Source organism: Stylophora pistillata, chromosome 5 (genome assembly GCF_964205215.1).
Source record: "Stylophora pistillata chromosome 5, jaStyPist1.2, whole genome shotgun sequence".
Classification (NCBI taxonomy): Eukaryota; Metazoa; Cnidaria; class Anthozoa; order Scleractinia; family Pocilloporidae; genus Stylophora; species Stylophora pistillata.
Genome location: NC_142523.1, coordinates 24,094,120 through 24,111,619, shown reverse-complemented (window position 1 = coordinate 24,111,619; position 17,500 = coordinate 24,094,120). Strand labels below are relative to the sequence as shown.

Sequence of the window (17,500 nt, the reverse complement as noted above, 5' to 3'; positions counted from 1 at the left end):
TCAGTTCCAGACCTGTCGTGACATGTGAGTTGAGTTTGTTGTTAGTTGTCGTTTAGCTCTGAGGATTTTTCTCAGGGTCCTCCGGTTTTCCTCCCTCCACTAAAACCAACACTACAGATTCCAGTTCGACCTGGAAACAGTGGACAAGAAGAGCCACCTCGTAGATTGTCCTCTGCTAAATTCCGAATATGATATTAATATTAATATTAATAATAATTATATTAATAATAATAATAATAATAACAACAATAATATTGTTGTTGATACTAATGGTGGTAATAACGACATGTCAATTTCAGATACTGGCAGAGGAGTGTTGTACACCTCAGATGCCGATGGAATTGTGTTTGGTGAATCGCTCCGAAACCATGTGGTAAGTTGATAAGGTGCCCTTTTTAAAATTAGGATATTCTAAGGAAATTATTTAATACACCGTATTCGATGGTTGAATATATAGTACACGTGGAGATTGTGCGCGTTGCGTCGCATTTTCAGCGAGCAAAATACGAGTAAAGAGCAAGTGTTATATGTTAAATCATCGAGTGAAGGATCTTTTATTTCACTTTTATTTCACTTTATTGCCTTTTGGGCTTCTACTATTCGAAACCTCTTCCGGTCTCAACTGAGCTAAGGAGTGTGTAAAAGAAGAAAGAAAACGAAATGAGAAAATTATGTATAGAAAATTGAAAAAGAAATCAAATATCATGCAGATCGTTTCTGTCCGTATTTTTGCCCTGTTCTCCAGTGTATTGCCGTGGCATATTTTGCACGTTCCTTTGCCCTAATATGGTAAAATAACGTCATACTGGAATAATAATATGTAGTTATTGACAGAGTGGGAGAGCCGGACGGGAAAGTATTTGGCAAAAATAACATCGAGGAGACTTTGATTGAACGCCAAGTCCTTGGAGCTGGAATTATAAGGAATCTTTGGCAGGCAACGAAGAGACTTGATTGGGTAGATCGTGGGAGGGAAAGAGTCAATCCGCTTGTAGCCAAATAGTAAGGGGATCTTTCTTTTGTTTGATTGTCAGTACACAAACGTTTTGGAGGTGACCGATTTCTACAAAGTGGAATCAATGCGAGGCACTTACATAACAAGTCGCATGAACAATGGTAGGTATCTTGATATGTTATACAGCCTGAAGATACATACATACATACATACATAATTTTCTTATAACATAGCCAAAGTAAAGCACGCGCTCTGACTGGTCAATTTAGCGTCCCCCATTTGCCCATGGGTGTACGCTGCTGACGTGAGCAAATGCAAAGACTATTTTTCCGCGTGCACTTGTTTTTTCTGGTCATGTAAAATTTGTTAAATAAAAGGGAACTCTTTAGCTACAATGTATCAATGTTATGTTATAAAACAAATGGTAAACACCACAGCGTACACTATTGAGTTATGAATGCACTCGTGAGGTTTGCTAAGCACTCAAGGAGCTAGAGTCGCTCTCGGCTATCGCCTCGAGCGACTCTTACGCTTCTTTCGTGGTTAGCAAACCTCCCGCGTGCATCCATAACTCAATAGTATACGCTGTGGTGTTTACCATTTGTTAATTTGAATAAGGTCATGATAAGGACACCTTTCGCTGATGTGGCAGTGCTTTCAATAAAACCTGGCACCCGCCGGAGCTCCGGCGGCTATTCTGTTGCGAGTCGCCGGGTATATTTCACCGCGCTCAAGTCGCAGTCGCCACGCTAAGTCGCAATCAAGTCGCTCTCCGGCGGGTGTTGTACCGAGGTAGCCACCTATTTCAAATCTTATTGAAAGCACTGTGTGGACCTCTTAACTACACGCTAAAATGTTTAAAAAAAGAGAACTTAGTAACATAATCTTAAAGTATATTTGAAATATTTTAACATGTAGTTAGGAGGTCCACATCAGCGAAAACTGCCCTTCTCATGACCTTATTCAAATAAATTATGTATGTATCAATCGTGATTTAAGTGTTGCCATCGTATTTTCAAAACGCTTAATTTAGAGACAACACATGGACGTACCTACACTGTGAGGTACAGTGGAACCTCGATTTAACGAAGAGCCAAGGGAGTGGGGAAATTGGTTCGTTATATCGAGGTTTTGTGGCATACATTTTACTAGAACTATAGCTGGGCTGAAGCTGAAGTATCGTTCGCTATATCGAGAACTTCGTTATAAAGAGGTTCGTTTAATCGAGGTTCCACCGTACAAACTCGTGGTTAAGTATGTATCAGAAGCTGCCAGGGGAAACTTGTTGACTTTCCCAGGGGTAAAACAGGGTAATTTTGGCTTTATCAACTGAGTTGAAAATATAAATTGGCGACCGTAAAGAGTTTTAACTCTTCAGTTACGGTGGCCAATCAGCTTTGAAACTCTTTACGGTGGTTAATCTACATTATCAACTCAGTTGCTAAAACCAAAATTACTTTGTTATATTCCCCCACTGACGCAGCATCACAGTTTCTTTAGAAACGTACCCTCTTTATTTCTTTCCAAGGGGGTAATTAATCTAAAATTGGCAAAGCTCCAACCCCTTGCACAAATGTTGAGACACCTGTAAATGACAGTTAAGTTCACCAACATTGATTACCGATGAAGTAGTGGCTACCAATGAGAAAGGTTTAGAAGTGAACTTGATAACAAAATTGACTCTAAAAACTATGTTTCGCGTCATTAAATTCAGTCATTTTATAAACTGTAACTGGCGGTTACAGTTTATAAAATGATTGTGATTCAGAAAATATGCATCCCTGGTAAGGGAAGTAGATTTTTTTTTTCCAAGTGATAAGAAACAGCCACCTAGATAAAAGAACTCCCTTCGAAATGATGACCCGTTTATATTTTCCGAGTAAGAAGATGTATACATATGGAATAGAGGCCTTGGGCATCACGGAAATAGCTAATTTATCGTCGACTGTAAATTTTTGATAAACTATAACATATTAGGGAGCTAGCAGAGTGGTAAGAGCGCTTGCCTCCAACCACGGTGGGCCTGGGTTCGATTCCCGTGCCTGGTATCGCATGTGTTGTTGGTTCTCGTCCTTGCCCCGATGATTGAACTCCGGGTCTAATGGTTTTTCTTCCTTCACAAAAGCCAACATTCCAATTCCAATTCGACCTGGAAACAGTGGACAAGAAGAGTCACTTCGTGGAATGTCCATTGCTAAATTTCCAATCATTCCAATTTACCGTTTATTTCATTTAGATATTTATTTGTTCTATATTTCTTTTGTACCTACCTAGACAACAGTATAACGACAGTGATTAGTTTTAACCGTGGTGGCGAGTGGGGTACAATTCCCTTGAAAGAGGAACAGTGCAGGAACGTCAACCTGGAGGTATTTAAACAGTACCTCGTTTTTCAATTATGCACTAAGCCGATATGGTTCTCTGTTCATCGACGTTCTATTCAACAACTTGATTAGAGCAGTGTTTAATTGAGTGTCGTAATACCAAAAACAAAGTAATACCAATGACCAACCAGAAGAAAGGGTTTATTATCATTATCCAATGAAAACTCAAAGTGGAAACAAGCAAACTGCATAAAGCGCGGGAAAATGTGGACGACCAAGCCGCGATAGTTTTTCGTTTTGCATCTGATTGGTTGAGAGGACGGCGCAAGTTTTCTAAAGCAATCGCAAGGCATAGTTACGTAAAACCAAAGCGATCCCCGATAACTTTCGACACTCGATTGAAAATTGCTCTCTAAGTGCCAGATAAGTTGCTCGGTTTTTTCAGTTCATAAAGCAGGCAGGAACATAGTGATTTTCGCGACTGTAGAGCTAAACTCATGCGGGTTCTTGTAAATGGTTGCTTGACAAAGGCACGAAACAAATGAATCAGGGAGATTTCTGGCCACGAGCGTGGTCGAGAACGCTTGAGAAATTTGAAAATTGGCTGCCTCAAAGAAAGTTTTTGAACGATGTTTGACCTAGAGACAAAACAGTTATTGGCAAACTGTTCGATTTTAGAAGTGGTTTGCTTGATAGGGGGGGTCGTTACCCCTTTAACTTATAAGAGTGACCGGCTTCCAAATTTTCCTCGCAGTATGAAGACTGAATCAAACAGTAAAGGTAAAGTCTGTTTACGAGCCTAGTGGCCCATTGGGCTGGTGCTTAACTCCGGTTTCTGTAGCATGAAGCGACTGGGAGTATTTCTACTCCCCCCTGGATGGGATGCTAGTCCAACGCAGGGTTACCCCCCAGCATTAAATTTGCCGGTACCCATTTATACACCTGGGTGGAGAGAGGCACTGTGGGATTACTCTCACAGTGTCTTGCCTAAGAACACAACACAATGTCCCGGCCGGGGCTCGAACTCGGACCACTCGATCCAGAGTCGAGCGCACCAACCATGAGGCCACCGCGCCTCCACGAGTGACCGCTTCCAAATTTTCCTCGCAGTATGAGGACTTAATCAAACAGTAATTTCATGAAAATGAAAGAATTGATCACCAATTTAAGAAGCTCTTGATTGGTTTACAAATTCTCCTTGTCAACGCCTTAAGAAATGTGAGGAGAACAGTATGGAGAATACGCATACTGATCATACATATTCATGTTCGAGTGTAAAGGGTTAAGAGGGAAGTTGGCTCAGTGTGTTAGTAGTCATCTGTACGTGCATCATTTTCAAGCACAGTGGTACAGAGTACTGGGCAAAAAGTTGTTTTATTGTATTAAGAATGATAATTTTTGATTGTGAATCTATCAGCCAGGAGAGAAGTGTTCGCTTCAAATCCACAACCGTTTCAGTCGAAGCAGAGGTGTTCAGTTTACCATGGGCCCCTTGAGTATTCCAAACGCGGTTGGTATCATTCTTGCTCATGGTCATCCGGGTAGTGCCTTGAACAGAAACGTGGACGTGTGGATGACACGTGACGGAGGGTACAAGTGGAACAAGGTACGTTCACGTAAAGACCGGTCTCCTTTGCGGCCTCTCATTTATCGCGTCACGCAGCGCTTTATCGTCAGAGGGAGTTACGTGACGAGATCTAATGACGGTTGCAAAGGATTCTAATTGTTCACTATAAGGAGTTTGTTTTTCTCTCTGGATCGAGCGAGAGCCTGAGCTATAGACGAGAAAAGATTGGGACGGGATTGATGTCTCCCCAGCCCCTTCACTTTCAAACGCCAATAATGCGTTTGCTTTCCCTCTACGTTCACACGACGTCGAGGAATAAAACAGGTCACAAACAGCACAGACAGAATACAAAAAGTGGTCTTTTGCGACATGGGTCACTTAGGTTTTACTGTGCTTCACGGAGTTCGCTTCTTTTTACTCTGAGTACAGTGTGGCTCCCTGCAATGTATGTTTCTTTTTTCTGATTCGTCGTTGTGATTACTTGGGTGTAGGTTTTCGCTTGACGTCGCTCTGTGATTGGACCAGAAAACTCGCGCCACTCTCTTAATAAATCAGATACATAACTGAAACGAATCCCGACTCGGTCGCCCGCGTTTTCCCGCGCTTTCGGCAAATTGGTTGCTTTTCATTGGGTCTTCAAGGTATTTTGTTTTCTGATTGGTCGTTGTGATTTGTTTGGTTTTGGCTTTACGACACCCAGTCGAAAATAGCCGTAAAAACTCAATCGCAAAGCGTTGCATTTATGATATTTGTTATTTTTAGGTTCTGAGTGGCTCGCACCATTACTCCATTGGTGATCATGGTAACTTGATCGTGGCTGTGCCAGCTTCCAGCTCTACAACGAAACAGCTCATGTGAGTTATTTTGATAGTTAGATGCGTGTGATGTACGATCCTCGCAGTAGACAGCGCTATTTGTGCAATAGCGAAAATCAGACCTGAAAAAAATCAGGCCTGTACGGGATTCGAACCACTGACCTCTGCGATACTAGTGCAGTGCTCTACCAATTGAGCTAACAAGCCAACTGGGAGCAGGCCGTTAAGTTGATTCGTAGTAAACTCGTGATTTTTTTCAAGTCTGATTTTCGCTATTGCACAAATAGCGCTCTCTACTGCGAGGATCGTGCATCATACGTATCTAATACCGCAGTTTGAAATATATGAACTTCACATATTCATTGTATTTGTTAGTTAGGTTAACAGGTGATGAATAACATCGCCGCTTTATCCACTTCTAATTTTTTTTGGAGATTCATGACAAAAGGCAACGATTTTAGAGTAGGAGGGATTAAAATAACTTCAGCTGAGGTTGTCATACTACACCATAAGCTGTTACCTCATTTACTGAAGGAGACTCGTAGAGGAAAAACCTGCTGGGACGAAATTTGGCGAAGTTGCCAGTTCCTGGCGTTCAGAGAGTTAAGCAAAGCGAAATATTGAACGGCGCGTGAATAGCCGCAAAGCGAAAACGAAGGAGATCTGGAACGGGTTACGTTAAACGCGACCAGATCCAAACCTCTCTCGTATTTTTACTCCTCTGCAACAATTGCACCGTTTACTGACGCGTTTCATTGTACTAACTGAATGCTTGGAATCAGGCTGTTGGTAGAGTAGATGTATTGATAACAATACCTGCTGAGTGGAAATGCTAAGTGGAAATTAATTCCAGATAACGTAAATTTAGACATTGTTGTGATTTTTTTTCCAGGTATTCAGTGAACGAGGGCGGCTGTTGGTTCAAGTATACTTTTACAGACCGCGACTTCACTGTTACTGGGTTGGTCACAGAGCCGGGTGGAAGTACAATGAGGTTCAGTTTGTGGGGCTTTACTTTACCTTCAAGAGCTTGGCAGGTTATCACTGTGGACTTTGAGAAAGTACTCAAAAGAGCTTGTAAGTTGATACAGATTGCTGGTTTTCGTTTAGAGCTCCTCGCGCCGTGCCTTAGAACAGAATGTGCTATAGACCGCTGGAATTTCAGGACGAGATGCGTGTTGTGATTGGTCCAGAAAACACGTGCCACTTTCTCAACCAATTAGGAACAAAACTTCGCTCATTGATCGGTCCAGAAATCACGCACCCCCCTCTCAACCAATCAGATTCAAAGCGATGAAAACAATCGCGTCTGAGCCACTTGCGCTTTTCCGCGGTTTACTACGGTCAGTGATTGGACATGAAAACTCCCGCCACACTCTCGACCAATCAGATGCAAAACAAACCAATCGTGACTTAGCTACATGCGTTTTCCTGCTCTTAACTGTGCTGTGGGATTGGTCCAGAAAACTCGCGAAATTCTCTTAACCAATCAGAGTCTAGTGCCTTGCCGAAGAGCACAGGACAGTGAAGACCGTAAGACGGCAGCAAAAGTTTGACAGCGAGTACGGGATTTGAATTCAAGTGTTCAGTGAGTTACGAAGAAATCTAAACGTTCTGAAGTGTCTTGCATTCTCTATGAGAGACAATGATGGAAAACTTTAAAACTACTTATTTTCCAGTACCCTTTTTTTCTTCCACTACGACATTTCTGGAGAATTCTTACAACCGTGTCGGCAGTCTTAGTGTTTTTCTCGACAAGATAACGCTAGTTTGCGCGCGTGGCCCTTGCACTCGTTCAAGAATCTAAGGATCTCTAATGAAGTGAAAGGTCTCCATTCAGTTGAGACCTCTCGGTGTAGAGTGGTAGCTATTAAGGGGCTGTCATGGGCTAACGGTATCTTCTGATTGGTTTAGAAAACGCGCATGATCCTCGAATGACCAACCGCAATGTAGTGTTCTCTCGTGTTTTCTGCTCTTTGGGCCGGTCCTCATTGGCTCCGTGTATTTTCCTCTCTTCTGATCGGCCGTTAAAATCACATCGGTTTTTTTTTTCTCTCACAACACTCAATTGAAATGGGGCCTGATGGATGTAATTTGTTCTGTAGGTGGAGACGACGATTACGAAGACTGGATACCTCACGGTGCAGGGACGAACAACGGTTGCTTGCTGGGAAGAAAGGTCCATATTCGCAGACCAAAGCAGGAGAGTCTGTAAGGAAATAATTTTGACCATCTACATACATGACTGTCAGGTCTCCTCTCTGGTGCCCAAAATAAGTCAACCCCAACGAGTGTTAACAATGGCAAAAGCATCGCAGCGGTCAAACGTTGGGCATGTGTAAGGGGATTAATTTCGGCGGGCCGCGCGCCAATTTCCCGCGTAAAATGTCAAAAGAAAACGTAAGAAACAAGCGCTGTTGCGCTAGATATGCGAAGACAAAAAACACTCAGTGATAGGTAAAGGAAGACTGAAGACTTCGTACACAAGGGTGATTTGATTACTGGTTTCCCATTGCTTCACTCTTTTGTTTTGAGCTTTATCAAAAAAGTTGTGCGGTTTTCAAACACCACGACTTACTCGCTTTTGTGGTTGTTTTGACATCCCGAAAACACGCAAAAAATACCAACTAGCCTCTAAAACGTTTGGACATACGCAGAGGTTTGACTGCTGTGTTGGTAAAAGTAGTAGTGAATGCCAACCATAAGCAAACTAAAGTTGTTTTTAGAGAATCAAAGGGCATACAAAGAAATGGAAATTGTAACCGTAATTGACCCAGATCTCAGATCTCAGATCTTAGATCTCAGGTCGACAACATGGGTGAAGTTTCGCATTTGAATCCAAAGCAATTGAAATTCGTCTCCAAGACCAGGATTTCATCAACGATAATGTCACGAGAATGAAGGAAATGATTGTTAAACGAATTCTCTTTGTCAACAGTAGACGAAATTTGTAGAGAACAGTATGGAGAATTTCTTGATTTAATTTAGGTTGTATAACTTTCACTCCCAAGGTCTCAATAATTATTCTCCTTACCGTCTGCTTTACAGTTCATATGATGTTGGAGCGGAGAATTTGTTATTGGATCAACTTATAATCCCCTGATCGGTGACATTTTTTCATTTACATCACTTGTCTGCTAGATACTGAATTGGCATTTTAAGGATAAATTCTGTCTTGGTCACTCTTGTTCACAAGTGATACCCAACTAAAGTATTTTAATAATTTGGATATATCAACAAAGTTGAAATGGTAAATTGGCCACCGTAACGATTACAAAAGCTGACGTTTCGAGCGTTAGCCCTTCGTCGGAGCGAATGACGAAGGGCTAACGCTCGAAACGTCAGCTTTTGTAATCGTTACGGTGGCCAATTTACCATTTCAACTTTGTTGATATATCCAAATTATTTCGTTACCCCCACCCACGCAGCCCCGGACAGTTTCTTTAGAAACTATCAGCCTTTATTCTAAAGTATTTTAACTTTTGTTTGTTTGCAGTTGTTTTAATGGAGTGGATTACATCCACAAGGAAAAAAGTGAATGCTGTCAGTGTTCACAAGATGATTTAGAATGGTAAGGCAAACGGTGTGAGAGAACATTTAGCCTTTTCCTGTTTACACGGAACAAAATGGTAACTCGTGCAATAGTAACGGTGGATTGGAACGAGGGAGATTTGGGTTGAGGCGCATTGCGCGACCCGACCCAGACCTAACTCCTCCGCTATCATCGCGTCTTTTATCATTCGTGAGCGCCTGGAACAGGCTAAAGATATCGCGGCTCATACAGAATCCTTAAAAGCAACGTGACTAGTCTGTTTGTTATCACCTCAATGTTTTATTCAATTCCAGTTATTTTCAATAACGCTCTCTGGAAGACTCCAGTTTATGTGGAGTTGTGGAGAGGGTAAAAATCAACGGGCAATTATGAAACCTGAAAGCCGCATGAGAAATGGGCTCAAAATGGCGTGTGCTACCTCTCGCTCTAAGTTTCCGCGCGGTTTCCTTCATGTTTTTTCACTCGCTCGACAAAGAAAGCGTGATACGAAGAACTGCTTATATTCCAGTTAGGAACTGGATTCTCCCAACCCTCCCCCCCCCCCCCCACCCATGGAACGCCGTTCATTGAACAGTTCTATTCTGCGTTGGTGGATTCTGTGTCGTGAATGGCAAATATTTTTTGTTTTTTCTTCTTTTATTATCACAGCGACTACGGTTACTATCTAAAGGAAGACAAGTGCGTCCGGGACGAGCAGAAGCCCCCAGAGCTTTGTATCCACGGTGACGTGGAGACAGACAACTTAGGGTCAGTAAAGCTTGTGTTAAGTGACACATTGATTCTGCGATATGACGCTGCTCATGCATACTGTGCATAGTGTCACGCGTGACTAGAGTGACGAATTATGGTATTTTTTGGCTATGTCGTGACGGGAGGAAATCAGTATAACTTCTCATGTGTGACTTTGCTGTTTTTAATTCATGTTGCGACAGATTTTTAGTCGGCGTAGCTCGTGTTGCTTGATGAATTGAACTATTGAATCCATTTGTGGTATATACCGTAAAGAAAGTTTTGTCGATAGTGACATCATCTAGGCTGTCATCCGTGAAGTCATGTGTTTTCCAATAGATCATAGTTACGAGCCAATAAAAATGCGTTTTCAATTCAGCTTCATGTTGTTTAATTTGTTCCAGACACCGACGTATTCCAGGAGACCAGTGTTGTGGAGGTGATTCTAAAGTTTCTAAGTATTTAGACTCACGGCAACTCTGTAAAAATGCTTCGTGGTACGAATATGGGATGAACTATGACTATGAGGCTAAATTTGCAAAAAAGGTGAGGACGCTGCTGCTTCTCTGTATTTTTTTTTTTATCCAATAGCTTGGGGGCAGGTGTGCAGTACTTGCCCTTCAGCACGAGCGTGGAAATTGTGAGGCCTTAAGCTACGCGGTGTGAGGTTTGCGAGGGGTCTGGCGCTGGTAATGATTCTCAGTGTCGGAAAATACCTCTCCACGACTTGTCTCAAATCTGCAGCGTTTATGATGTGGGCCTGTTCGCTGGCTATTTATTCGAAGAGTTTGAGTATTTTCACTTCAAGGGAAATCCTAGGGTATCAAACTATCTTTTTTTTCTCTTTGCGGATTAATCGCCCGGGACTTTTTCTATTACACTACGCTCGTTGTATTACTGCCGAGCCTTTTTCCGTCCGTGAGAAGATTTGAGACAAGTCAGAGATAGGTCTGTCGAAGGTTTGGTTCCAACACCTCATTATTAGTGCCAGACCCCTCGCAGAACTCTTATCCTTTGCTGTGAGCGAAGAAACGCTCTTGCAGTGATACACAGGTCAGTAGCAGATCTAGGGGAGGGGCCCGGGGGCCCGGCTACCCCCTTATTTTGAGTAAGAAAAGGTGTACGTACACAAAAAAAAAACACCCCCCTTAGCTCAAGGTCTGGATCCGCCACTACAGGCTAGGCTCACCTTAGACTAAGTGTTTCTGGCGGACCTAGTTTTTTCTCCCCGCCTTGCTTGTTACTCAGGCATCCCAGATCCCGAGGCAGTGTTTCAGTATGGTTTAAAGTATTTCTTGACACATTAACCTTTTCTCTCCCAGAAGACCAAAAATGAGAATCTCCTTACAACAATAACGGGAAGGTGGTGAGAAGTAAGACAAATATCAAGCATGGGATATCATTTGATTTCACACCAAATTCTCAGACCTAAAATTATGAGAAATGTTTGGCAGACAGTGTGGAGAATTGTCAAAACAGATCATGTTTTGTTTTCCTACTTGTAGAATGCCCGTAGTAAAGCTGCAGTATGGATAGTCATTTCTATGCTTTTAATTTTGATTGTGGCCGCGGTATACTTCGGCAGAAAATACTGGAAGGTCCACAAACTGTAAGTGAATTTTGTTTACATGATGTAATAAAAACGTTGTAAGATCCTCCCTAGACAGCTCATTTAAATAACAGCAACTTGAATTCCAACTGCAAAGGTAAAAAAAACTTTTTTCCAGGTCCTGGTCGTCCTTAGACTTGAAATTGCACAGAAAGAGAAAAGACGAAAACTGAAGAACGACAAATATTGTAAATTTGCAATTCATCCCCCTTAAAACAATTTTGGCTGAAATTAGTTACAATTTTTTTTAACACCAGGTAACACTGAAATAGGGGAGAGGGGAATGTAAATGAAAGGTGTAGGAAAAAATCCAGAAAGTAGTAGAATGTGCTAAAACTTTTTCTGTTCATCGTAGCCTAGAGTATCTCAGCAAAATGTCATAATACAACTTTTGCTCTGTAACGTTTCAGCCGGCCCTCCTATCGTTACTCTAAACTTTCTCAAGACGACGACGAAGAAATGGAAGGCTCTGAGAGTTTCAAGTATGACCCCAGACCCAAAGGATTGCGGGCCTATCGCGATTGCGATACTAGTGATGATGTAAGTGCTGTCTTTGCTCTTTTCAAGTCATTTCAACGGACGTCTTCGAGGGGTCATGTTTATGAAGACGTGTTTTGATTTTAGGAAACGTATTTTGCGACAAGAATTTTAGGGAACAAGAATTTTTAAGGGAGTTAAGGGAACATGTGTTATCACGGGGTGAAGGTGGTGGACAATTTTTTTTTAGTTTCCAGATCCTCCCTGTAATATTCCAATAACTCCCCTAATTGACAGTCAATTTTCTATATTTCTCCCGGTATTTTGCGACGAAATTTTTAGGGAACGCATGTGTCGCATTATTCAACATGGAAATATTAAATAAAGCGACTCGACCACGAAAGCCATATGGCGAGTCTGTACCGGCAGTCAATTTTCTGTAGTACGGGAACGCATTTAGAGAAGGCAAGTCTTAAGAAAAGGAATTTCAGATGAGGGTTACCTGTGATGGAGTAATAAGGTTCCGTTCTGCCGCACAGTAGGGGAACTGATAAGAAATTTAAGTGGGGTGGGGTGGAGCAAACAGATAGTTCAAACACTTATGGTGTCACTCAGGTAACGAAATCTTTTTTAACTTGATTGTTTTGTCCTCACAGGATGCAGCGATGATCGACTTGTAAGCCTGATATGGAAGGTTTTTAACACTAAGATGTACATATAGTTTAAGCATTATGATGGTTTTAGCCCAGGAAACTCTGGAAAAATGCGTGTTATCCTACGCAATAGTAGATTTAAAGGGAGGATCACCGTTAGTGTCTGAGCAACTGCGCATCTACCCCTCCCTTAACCTTGTAATCAGTTGAATATTGTTCAGATTAGGGGAGGGGTGGTTAGGTGTGTAGTTGTTCAGCTACCGACAAGGATCATTCCGTGGATCATAGAGGGATGAAGTAGTTGTTAGGACTAGTTATTAACTAGGATATTACTATAAAGCGTTCAAAACAAAGATGTAGGAAAGTTTCAAAATACCTTCATAAAGGTCACTAAAAATCTCACTATTTATGAACGCAAGAATCTTAGCTTGATTGATTGATATGGTTGTTTGGAAGCTTGGCACAGAATCATGTACCTTGCGTACAAAATTAGACAACTGTGTATTTATGAATCTATCACGAAATGCAAACAACATGATAGCAAGCCTAGCTTGGGTATTTAAAGTGTAAGGTTTATTTTGGAGAACAGGTTTGTGAATAATCATTATCTGCGTGTAAGTGTATATTTTGATAAGTACCGTAAATCCTTTATTAATCCCCACCCCCCCTCTAATAAGCCCCACCTCTTTAGAGGAAGAAATTTAATTTGAACAAAAATTTAAAATAACACTCCATGACAGCAAGTACGATAAACTTATTCAAGTACCGTACATCATAGCCTATTGTATCCTGGAAATGAACATCGGGCTAAATTAATAAGCCCCCCCCCCTCCACTTATAAGCCACCCCCCTCTCCCCACAAAGTACCTGAAATAAATAAGCCCCCGCGGGGGCTTATTAGAGGATTTGCGGTATAGTAGTTACTCATCAATGTTATTGGTTAGCTGTGATGCTTTTTTAATGTAACATGGAGCAATTTTCAATTGAGCGTCTTCAGCAATCTGGGTAAACATCTCGTCAAGAAAACTCGCGCTTGTCTTCAACTAATCAGATGCCAGGCTAAAACCAAACGTGACTTGGTCACTTTCGTTTTCCCGCCCTTCGGTCCGGTCGCATTCTCGTTGAGTTCTCATTGGTTCCTCGAGATATTTGCCTTGCGCTGATTGGCCGTCTCAATTTCTTTGGTTTGGCTTTATGACACTCAATCGTTAAAGGCCCTGATATACTCTTGTTGAATGCAATGGGATGGCGTTACATCCCTTTTTTTCAACAGTGTCACGCAATGTTTGTGCAATTTAAAAGTGCAATAGAAGAATATCTCTTTAAACAGACCGAGGTTCTCTGCCTCGCTTTTTTCTAACAGACTCTGACTCGCGTGACAAAATTTTCAGAGTATTCTAATGTTGCTAAGCAAGTTTGGAAAAGACACAATTTTTTTTGAAAATAAAGTTATTACTGTTTTAGTTGCTATGTGGCGTTTGATGTCTGTTTTCTTCTCTTAAGTTGCGTTCACATTGGGCACTAACGTGGACACCTTTTTTTCAAGTGCCCACGCTAGAATTCGGGCAACGTGCCCGTGCCCGTGTCCGTGCCCGTGCCTGTGGTCAAGTGGATGTGGTATTTATTGATTTTGCCAAAGCCTTCGACCTTGTGAATCATAATATTCTTTTGACTAAATTATTTAAGTATGGAGTCCGTGGGCGTGTTCTGGAATGGTGTAAAGACTGTCTCACTGACCGTAAGCAGAGAGTTGTTGTAAAAGGGGAATTATCTGACTGGCTACCAATTAGCTCTGGAGTATCAAAAGGTTCCCTGTTGGGACCTTTATTCTTTGTTATATATAGCAATGAACTACCAGGGGTTATTAGTAAAGCCCCGTCTACACGTGCAATTTTTATATGGCAATTATTATGTCACAATTTTTATTTGCCCGTGTAGATGATGAAAAATGACCAATTTTTATGTGACAACTGCATTTGCTGAAAAGCTGGCGTGTTAGTTTTTAAGTGGCAAATAAAAATTGCCACATAAAAATATTTTGAAATATTCTGAAAAGCTGACGTGTTAGTTTTTAGGTGGCAAATAAAAATTGCCACATAAAAATATTTTCCGTGTAGATGAGACGCCACATAAACTGTGACAAACGCGCCTAAAGCTGCAACACGTCTGGCACGTCTTCTGACTTTCGCCATCTTGCTTTTTTCCTTTCCATGAGCATCTCCGCTGTGCAAAATTATTACTGACGCAAATTAACAACAATTATTTGTCGAGCCATCTACACAGGCAAATAAAAATTACCACATACAGTTGCCACATAAAATTGCTCTTATAGACGGGGCATAAAGGTAGCTCAATCGCTTTATATGCAGATGATAGTAAACTATATAGGATTACTAATTCTTCAGTTGACATGACGTCTTTTCAGAGTGACTTGGATAAGATTACTGATTGGTGTAAGGATAATAAAATGAAAATAAACACAAAGAAATGTAAGATCATGAGAATTACTATGAAAAAGAGTCCTTTAGTTAGGGACTATTACCTAAACGGTCAGAGCTTGGAAAGTGTACATATATATAAGGATTTAGGTCTTCTTACCAGCTCTAATTTATCATGGAACGCACATGTAGATTCTGTATGTGCTAAGGCTAATAAGATTCTTGGTTTGGTGAAAAGAACATGTTGGGATTTAAAAGATATTTTTACATTGAAAACATTGTACTGTAGTCTTGTCAGACCACTGCTCGGGTATTCATGTGAGACCTGGAATACTCATACACAGCGTAATATTAATAAAATAGAGGCAATACAGAGGAGGGCAACTAAGTTTATTCTTAAATCTGATGAGGATTATTATATTAGATTAAAGAAATTAAAATTACAAAGTTTATTTCATAGAAGATACATCAGGGATGTTGTTCATTTATTCAATTTAATGAACGGGCATTATGATATGGATATTTCTATAAAGATCGTAGTGTGGTTTATAATTTAAGCTTAAGGAAGAATGATTCTCTAGACCTGGTGAGCATGTATAGTAGAACAAATATTTTTAAATATAGCTTTTTTATCCGTATTATCAATGAATGGAATAGTCTTCCTAATAATATAAAGGATTCAGTCAGTATTTCTAGCCTTAAACACAAAGCTACTTCATTTTTTGGTAATACTTAGAATTTCAGATTTAATTCAATCTAAAATTTTCTTATCAAATTTTATACTCTGATAGTTGTACTTCATTTATCAAGTTCCTTTTCTAAGCTATTTATGATCGGATCTTTATGTGAAAGAGAAATTTCTTCATCGGTCCCCCATTCTGTCGACTAACAACCTACGATCTACACATTAGGAACCAGCCGTCAAACCAAAACCTTGCAACCTTCCATTATAATAATAATAATAATAATAATAATAATAATAATAATAATAATAATAATAATAATAATAATAATAATAATAATAATAATAAGTAAGATCTTTTGACAGGGAGCCCACGTCACAAAGTGTGGTTTTCAGTGAGGCCCTGCATAAATCTAACGTAAGGATAACAGAAAATATAAATATGGTTATCAAGAAAAGGATAAAAGGGCATAATCAATAGAAGAGACTACATGTTTTTAACAAGACGTCTAAAAACTGAAAAATCGGAAATGTTCCTAATGCCGTCTGGGAGAGCGTTCCAGTCATCTACTGCATGACAAACAAACCGATGCTGACCCCATGTACGCTTTGATTGTGGTTTACAAATGTTGTTATTAAAACGAGTGTTATAATCATGCATGTCTTTAAAATGATTAAAATTAAAATTCCAATCAGTTAGTCCATTCAAGGACTTAAAAACCAAAACAGGGGCTGGAGGAAATAAAGGAGGTTTACAAGAATATTTCAGGTTGTCATGATCTTGTACACACCAATCTTCGAAATCGTCCTTTCCTTCACGAGTGTGATACTTTCCATGGAACAGTTGTTTGCGTAACAAACAAGCAGAAACAAAAACCTACCACAAAGACTCATCAAGAAAACTTAACGTTGTACAATCTTGTAAATTAAAGTGCTCGCCGTGGACAATTTCTCTTGATATTAGTCCGATGAATTACACGACTTTTCTACTTGTCGAGTGATTCCCTGTTAGTCGAGCGAAGATCTTCTTTGACGGGCATTTCGAAAAACGTTTTCAGGAGATGAGAAAGGGTTGGCATTGTTTTATCATTGTCAGCTACTCTAACAAATTAAAATTTTCCAAAGGAAAGGGAAAAAGTATTTAACATGACTTTTATACTTGTTTCCCAGCATTTATCGATTCAGAGTTAGAACTGGTATCATTTATCAACGAGAACTCGATAATGCTCAGGAACGTTGAAGGACCAAACCGTTAACTGGAGAGCTGTTGTAGAAAGACAGAAATTTTGAGGAGAAAAAGGATATGTTTTGACTATTTTATTGAAAAATACGACACAAATTCATAGTTTTATGAACGTGATGTTTTTAGACTGAAATGTAAATAACTAAGCCTCAATAATCTAAAAAAAATATATATCTCCACCAAAGAACGTTAACGGCCTCCGTATGTTCAACCGACCAAAGGTTTCCAGTCTTAGAGGTAAAAGTGATATCAGTACTAGGTGACTTATGTTTGTCTCATTCGAAATTTTTAAACTAAATATCAATTTAGATAAGAACTTAGTACATCACCGGAAGTCCTCGGAATCTGAGGGAAGTCAAGTTACTGTATGTAACAACTGAGTATTTCTTGCTTAGGAACTGCTCTGTTGTAAATCAACGACGCCTTTTGAAAAGAAACCTTTTACATTCTTTCCT

At 40.3% G+C, this 17,500-nt stretch overlaps 1 protein-coding gene across 1 annotated transcript in view; it reads left to right on the top strand.

The window, feature by feature from the left end:
* Positions 1–14,152, top strand: part of LOC111324592 (sortilin-like) — a 27,519-nt gene extending 13,367 nt beyond the window's left edge. Inside the window, exons 12-24 of the mRNA XM_088760218.1 lie at positions 300–373; positions 1,035–1,116; positions 3,230–3,324; positions 4,697–4,885; positions 5,609–5,700; positions 6,554–6,738; positions 7,767–7,872; positions 9,158–9,232; positions 9,863–9,961; positions 10,348–10,489; positions 11,449–11,552; positions 11,963–12,092; positions 12,686–14,152. Of these exons, the coding sequence (XP_088616344.1) occupies positions 300–373; positions 1,035–1,116; positions 3,230–3,324; positions 4,697–4,885; positions 5,609–5,700; positions 6,554–6,738; positions 7,767–7,872; positions 9,158–9,232; positions 9,863–9,961; positions 10,348–10,489; positions 11,449–11,552; positions 11,963–12,092; positions 12,686–12,709 (1,397 nt within the window). The 3' untranslated portion in view covers positions 12,710–14,152. The remainder of the gene's footprint in view (positions 1–299; positions 374–1,034; positions 1,117–3,229; positions 3,325–4,696; positions 4,886–5,608; positions 5,701–6,553; positions 6,739–7,766; positions 7,873–9,157; positions 9,233–9,862; positions 9,962–10,347; positions 10,490–11,448; positions 11,553–11,962; positions 12,093–12,685) is intronic.
* Positions 14,153–17,500: the final 3,348 nt, after the last annotated feature.